Source organism: Benincasa hispida, chromosome 5 (assembly GCF_009727055.1).
Source record: "Benincasa hispida cultivar B227 chromosome 5, ASM972705v1, whole genome shotgun sequence".
Taxonomy (NCBI): domain Eukaryota; kingdom Viridiplantae; phylum Streptophyta; class Magnoliopsida; order Cucurbitales; family Cucurbitaceae; genus Benincasa; species Benincasa hispida.
The window spans coordinates 4,733,648-4,741,470 of NC_052353.1; the positions used below are offsets into that span (position 1 = coordinate 4,733,648).

A 7,823-nucleotide genomic window follows, 5' to 3' on the forward strand; every position below is an offset into this window, starting at 1 on the left:
ACCAATTGAAGGAACTCGTTTTGCAGAGATCCTTGAGCAGAAGCGAATTGTCCAAATTCCATTTTGATTGAAAAACTAAATTTGTAGTAAACATACAAGATATGCATTCTATATATAAATTACGACATGCTTGAAAGAAGAAAATGATTCAAGAGATACTACCTTTGAAGAACTTTTCTTCTTGTAAATCTATCGAACGCTCACGAACTCAAAAACAACAACAAACTTGAAGACCCTCTTCAAGAATTCTCGAACCAACAAGAGACACAACCACTGTGAGCCTTTAGCATTCTTAGGGTGAGAGTCCAAGAGTGGTGGGCTCTGACTATTTTGGTTTGGAGGGTGTGTTTGAGTTTTGAAGGAGGAAGAAGATTGATAATACATAACACTTCTGTTCACTCTATCGTATAGAAAATTATCAATCGTGTAGGTTCTATACGTTAGTCTTGTAAGGAAAAAGAGAAACAAATTTCTTTTATTCATTTTCCCATTAAAAAAAAAACCAATTAACCACCCACTAAGGTGGTTGGAGAGAAATTAGGAATTATTATCCAAGATAATAAAATTAATATAAATAAATATGATAACTAACTTATCATATCTTATTTATATTAAATTATATGTTATATCAAATATAACACATAATCTATAATTTTAATATTGTATCATATACAATATAAACTATAGTTCATTTTCTCTATTTTATGGTATTTAATATAAAATATAAATATGTTTATATTGTATCATATACAATATAAACATATTTAAAATAAAATTAGCACTTAAAAATCTTTGTCTAAAAACATAAATTTGAGTATAGTTTAACATGTTAGATATATATATTCTTGAACAAAATATCATATATTTCCAATCTCACACCCTTACATGTTGAACTTATTAAGGTAAAAATAAAACGAGAAGGAAAAACATATGTATCTTTTGATATACTTATTGGAGTTTTTCATTTGATTAACTTTAATTTATATTTTTCTAAGACCTTGATTTCTACAGATGTCTCACAAAATGTCTTAACATTGAGTTTAGACATTAGAATATTTTCTTGTAGAATATTTTTTCCTTATCTAGAAAAATTTGGCAGATTGGTTTTGTCAAATATTTTTCTTTAATAAGACGTGGATTATCTTCTCCTATTTGGGAGATATTTGCTTTTCTGAACTTGTGTATAAAATGTGTAGTTTATTGAGAGCCGGTTTGAAGAAGCCGAATTGTATTTTTTAGAGCAAGACAATTTATGTACCTCAGTCGAATTGTTTGACATTGTGTACTTGCTCGTTGTTCATTATTCTACTATGTAAGTTCTTCATCCGTTGATTGCAATACGTTGAAGATTATCACGGCTTAGGGGGAGCCTAAGCCTTAGCTTCCAGAGAAGAGACTCTCAGTCTTAAGAGGATCATAAGACTCAGCTTCGGAGAGGGAATTCTCCATCTTAGGGGATCCCAAGATTCATTAGTGAAGAGAGTTCACTAACTCGAAAGGAAGATATCATCGTGAGAGGAGTCTCATCACTATCATCAAGCTTAGGGGGAGCCTAAAGTACATTTGAAAGGAAGTCTCATATCTAGGTAGAGCCCAAGTACTTGGGAGTGGAGCTCTACGTGAGCCACTGTAGTAATTGGTGTATTACAGATAAGTACTACATTGTAAATTGCTTAACGTACTTGTTTTTGTTTATTTTCACAATTCTTGTTAGTACTTTCTGTTTAACATCCGGGTTTCGAGTGACGAGTCATCTTTACGCATTTTTCATACTTCAACCCAAAAATATATAAATAAAGTATATCCACACACATTTTTTTCAGATCAACAATTGTGGAGATGGAAACCATTGTTTTTTCAGCTCAACAATTGTGGAGATGGAAACCATTCATCTCATAAAAAGACAGGTGCCTTGTACCACACTCATTACAAATGCATGTTTAATCGGTAATAAGGGATGGGGGAATCAAATTGTGTAATTAAAATTAGGAAAAAATGTTAGGAATGTGACCAAAGTCTTGCATTAAATAGATATGAAAATGATCATAGATATATAAGTAATGATAAATATCTCCATTGGTATGACACATCTAGGAGTGAAAATAAAACCAAAACTAATGTGGAGGGTTATTATCCCTAAGAAGTGATATCAAAGCTCCAAAAGTGAATCATATACATCAAGTTTTATAAATTCATGGCCTTCCTGAAGAGTAAAAGAGTGATTCTAACAGTGGTTCTAAAAAGAAAGGATTTTGGGATTGTAGACATACTGGGCACATGAAAAAGGATTGTCCTAAAAGAGTAAATTCATTACCATGCTCAAGATCGGATGCTGATGCTGCCTATCTCACTAAATCCATCCTTGTGGTGTCTGCTTTAACATGATAGAAGATGTGATATTAATAGATCGACAAGTTTGCACATGGGAATTGGCTTTTCGGTTATGCAAGGTGTGTGGTGAAAGTTATGCCGATGGTTGAAGGACTTTCAAGTGAGCAAAATAGGTAGAAGTTGCACCATAAATTTCAAGTGAGTAAAAAAAAGAAAAATCTTGGGAGATGACATTCCAAGTGGTCTACTCTTTATGGTCAAGTTGGTTATGGTTCTCCACAATTTAAAAGTCGGTGAAGAAAATGGATACAACAAGAGCTGTGGAATATTCTTCAAATATCTTGCTTAGGTGAAATTCAGTGGAATTTTGGTAAAACATTAGAAGAATGGTTGTTGTCGTTAGTTTTAAATAGAAACTGTTATTGTTTTGTTTAAAAAATAATCCTAAAATTTCAAAAGTTTCAATAAATACTCTAAAAACTTAAAAAGCTTAAAAAATGCACTTACTGTTAGTATATAAACACAAACTGTTAATACTCATTAAAAAAATATTCATGAATTTTCAAAAGTTGAATTAATATTCTCATTCTTAAAAAGATAATATTAATATGATCCTACTGTTAGTATAGTGATCAATTTGTTTGAAGTTTTCTTGAGTCTGAAAATAATCAATTTTAAAACAGATTACTTTTTTAAAACTTTTTGTTTTTTATTTTATCATATCTACTCTCATTTTTCTCCCATTTGTCCAATTTTTACACAAATTTTCTCACAATAAAATATAAACCAAAATTTTAAAATTAAAATCTCCCCTTAAACTTACCAAAATGATAAATAGTCAAATATCAAAAGTATTTGGCTAATAACACACACTCAACTACTAGCATACAATCTTGTTAAAACATATAAGTCCTAAGTTGTTCTTGGTGCTTCCATTATTCTCTTCTTTTTCTTATAATCCATATGCTGTACATTGCTTTCAAGAGATTAACAAAGGTCAAACAATTAATAAGAGAGTAAGATGAGAGGAAAAAAAAAAAAAAAGAGAAAATAGAGAAGTGTTAGGTCATTGATTAAAGTAGGAGAGAGAGAAAATGAAATAGGGAGGCGATGGGGTGTAATTAAACAAGAAGGGAGAACTTTTAACCTTTTTTTCTATTATTTTCTTTTTTAAGGTAAGAATACTATGCAACTTTTGAAACTTTAGAATTATTTTTGCAATAAGATATTAATAGTTTCTGTTCATATAGTAATAGTAAAAGTAATATTTTTGAACTTTTGAAAGTTGAAGAGTACTTTTTATACAAAAAAAAAAAAAAAAAACTAACAGTTTCCATCCAAAGTAGAAAATAAAGGCATTTTTAAACTCTTTTTGGAAATTGAAGAGTATTTTTTAAACTTTTGAAAGTTCAAGAGTATTTTTGACACAAAGTACATAGTTTTAGAGTTTTTTCTTTTCTTTTTGATAATTTAGCTAAATCACTTTTACTAAGAATCACTCTGAAATGCACCTCTAATCATTCAAAACTATATATATATAACTTCACACTTCTAAACACAAATTTCATATTATTTAAATAAGTTTGAATGATTAAAAATATTTTCAGAGTGATTTGAATTACAAAATTGATTTTAACTATTTCAAAATCGCTCCAAACATGCCATAAATTGAAATACTAGATGCATTTATTTTGCAATATCCCAATGAAAAAAGAAATACCCAAAAGTTTCAATGTTCTATCATACTTAATGAGACCCTACCAATTTATTTATTTTTTTAAAATTATTTTTAAGAGAATTCAATTTTATTAGAAAATTTTTTACCGATAGAAAAAATATCAAACTACTTATAAAAATAGTAAATAAGAAATAAAAATTGACATACTCTAATAGACTTCTATCAGCGTATATCAGTGATAAACTTCTATCAGTTTCTATCACTGATAGATTTCTATCAGCCTCCATCAATTTTTATCAAAGAAGATTAATACTTTACTATTTTGTGTATATAGTTTCTCTTATTTCTATATTTTTTAAAATCTCCATTTTCGTTAAGCATGTATATAAGGTACATACAACCAATGACAATAGAGACGAAAAGATGTCAATTTAGTTTAACTTAAGAAATGGAGTAATCAACAAAGTGAGTAGATTAGAAAAACGAAACCCTAATATAGATTCAGGCGTCTAATGAGTTATCTCTTAAAATCTTAAAGTGTAATTAGTTTCTCTTTATAATTATACATAAACTTCCCAATAATAAGTAAAATTATTCTCAATTAAGCAAAAGCAAATTGATCCAATGAAAACAATTTCATGATGTACCCTCATGAGTAGAAAATTACAAAATTACAAAATTAGACACTACATTTCTTGATTTAAAAATTAGGGAAAACAACCTCTCTCGTCTCTAGGTTTTGGGTCTGATTACTATTTGGTTCTTAGGCTTGTTACACATTTGGTTCTTAAGTTTTGAGTTTGATTGCAATTTAGTCAAATAAATTTCAAAATGTTTTAATTTTATCCTTGATATTTGAGTTTTGTTTCAATATGAAACTTAAGGTTAAAGATTTTACACTTGTAACATCGTTTTTTCATCAAATACTCACTTTCAGCCATTGGCGTTAATATCTATTAATTAGTTTAAAATAATTATGAAGTGAAATTTTAATTGTGATAAAAAATAGTAAGACTTAATTAATAATATTTAATATAAAAATTTTAAATTAATTAACAAAAATTAAAACTAAAGGCGAAAAATGAGAATTTAGTGAAGATAGAGATGAAAATAGTAAATATTGAAACATAGATCAAATTGAAACAAAACTCAAATTTTAAGGATAAAATTATATAACATTTTGAAATCTAGGAATTAAATTGAAACCATTTTCAAAACTTAAAGAACTAAATGTGTTACATTTTGAAGCCTAAGGGACCAAATAGAAGCTAGACCCAAAATTTAGGGACCAAAAATGTATTTTTCCTTAAGAATTACTATCAACACATAAATTAAAGGGTTGTTTTTAAATATAGTATACGACTGAAAATTATTTTCAAATATAGCAAAATCTCAATGTCTATCATTATCTAGAACTTGATTTAGCGGCTCTTTCCAAAAGGCGTGAATGCAAATAAAAAACATCTCCCGGATAAGCTTCGCGGCCCGGTGGTCTTCGTAAGATATCTATCAGTGTCTATCATTAATGAACAATTATATTTAAAAATATTTTCAGCCATTTTTCTATTTAAAATAATTATCCTAAACCTAAGTAGAAAAAAGTGGCAAAAAAAAAAAAAAAATGAAAATGAGTAACATTTCTTCAAGAATTTCCAACAACATCGGCACGCCCACCACACATGCAATAATCATCGTACAAAATGTTTGTCTAATTTAATTACTTCCATTTTACAAAATCTATACAAAAAATGTTTATAATAATAATCATGTCAAGTAGGAGCCTTAAGATACAAAACAACTTTGCCCCCATCTACTTTTAATTGCAAGTATTCAAGCTCAAGTTTTTAATTTCATAGCCAAAAAAAAAAAAAGAAATAAAATAAAAGACAATAATATATATATATATATAATTTTTTTTAATCAAAGAAATATACACCCAAATGGATATTCAATTTCATGAAGGAAAAGAAAAAAAAAAAACTCTCGTACAAATTATTAAAAAAATATAATCCCATGGGAACACCCCTTTCGTAAAGTATAGGGCTAAAAAATAATAATAATGACATGAAGAAATTAAAATTTAAAATCAAACTTACATTATATATCGATCCTACAAAACAAATAGAGGGCGGCAGCGGCAGCGGCAGCGGCGCAGCAGCAATCGGTCGGCCGGCATCGGAGGACGGCGGCGATATATAATAATATCTCTCAAGTATCCAAATTTTTGTACTGCCTTTTCCTTTATTCGAAAATCCTTATAGCGATGATGCACCAAATTCAAATAATGCTCTCTCTTCAAAAGGAAAATACAAGACCCCATGTCTATACACACAACAAAAATATATATAGAGATTTATATAGGTATATATATTTGTATATAGCTGCACACACAAATTATATATCATAGGGGGAAAAACATTGAATTATATAATATTACTATTGCTACTACTACCGATCATGCCCGAGTCGAAGCTCCAAATCAAGTTCATCATCATTATCATCATCGTTGTCACCACCATTGCCATCTGATCTCTTATCTCGACGATCAATTGAGGCAAGGGTAGGCGATAACCACGAAGCAAGGCTCATGTTGGTTGTCATCCAATTTTGATCCTTCAAAGTATTCAAAACTTGAGGGTTGTTGTTGTCATGTACATATGAGAATTGATGATCATGGGGTGGTGGTGTAGTAGTACCCAAACACCAAGTGGAAGAAGTGGGGAAATAGGTTTGAAAAGATTGGGGATGAGATATTGTCGTCGCCGTCGTCGTTAACGTTGGGCGAAGAGTTGAAGGATGGTTATTGAAGGGTTCGGGTTTAGAAGGGGTATTAGGCTTGGTTTTAACACGGTCTTTGCGGTGGATGTTCATGTGGCCACCTAGGGCTTGAGCCGTTGTGAACCCTCGTTTGCAAAATACGCACTCGTAGGAGCGCCCACTACCCATTTCGTTGCTGATTTGGTCGGTCTCTTCGGTTGTTGTTTTTGAACTCTGGTCTTCTTCTTCGGTGGTGACGGTGACGGCGGTGGTTGTAGGAATGTGGTTAGGATCCATTTGGGCTGATTTTTCTCATTCCCAACATAGAGAGAAATATTGAGAGAGATTTTTTTTTTTCTTTTGGTTGATGAATGTTATAGCTAGAGAAGAGAGGGGAATTGGGTGATGAAGGGATATGAGAGACAAATATAATACATTGGTTTTGTCTAAACCAAGATCTATATGGAGAACAAATAAGAAAATGTTTGTGAGATTATTTTATTTTATTTTTATTATATTTTTGGTTTTGATGAGACAGCCATGACTTAGCCGGCTCTTGATGTATTCATCTTTTGGAGACAATATCATGTTTTTTTATTCTATTTTTCTTTTCTCTGATTTGTCTTCAAGTAGCCATTCTTAATTAGATCTCTGCTGCTTTTTTTTTTTTTTTTTTTTTAAATATAAAGTTATTTTTAAAAATATTTAGTTTAATATTGTAGTTAGAGTTTCATTTAAAATGTTAGTTCATGTACTTTTAAATCTCTATTATTTTATAGTATTTATAATAAATTTCACAATATAAAGACTATAATTGAAATATTTAGAAGTATAAAAGATTAAAATTAAACAAGTCTCGAAATATTTGGACGAAAATAATAATTTAACAACATTATACACCTTTCAAATACAATAAAGCTATGTCAACATAATCCTTCTATAATATATTGAAAAGCCTAAGGACGTAAAGATCTTATAATTTACGTATTAGACATTAGGTTGATGTCAAAATTTGGATAAAAAAAGCGTATGACCTTCGCGTGACAATGATGATAAA

At 29.7% G+C, this 7,823-nt stretch overlaps 1 protein-coding gene across 1 annotated transcript; it reads right to left on the reverse strand.

Annotated features, from left to right (window-relative positions):
• Positions 1 to 6,054: 6,054 nt before the first annotated feature.
• On the reverse strand, positions 6,055 to 7,320 carry LOC120078610 (protein LATE FLOWERING-like). Its single transcript, XM_039032896.1, has one exon. The coding sequence runs from the start codon at positions 7,061 to 7,063 to the stop codon at positions 6,458 to 6,460; it is 606 nt and encodes a 201-aa protein (XP_038888824.1). The 5' UTR covers positions 7,064 to 7,320; the 3' UTR covers positions 6,055 to 6,457.
• Between the last annotated feature and the right edge of the window lie 503 nt (positions 7,321 to 7,823).

Excerpts from the sequence above, each read along its gene's own strand:
- LOC120078610 (XM_039032896.1), bottom strand. The coding sequence starts at position 7,063 with ATGGATCCTAACCACATTCCTACAACCACCGCCGTCACCGTCACCACC.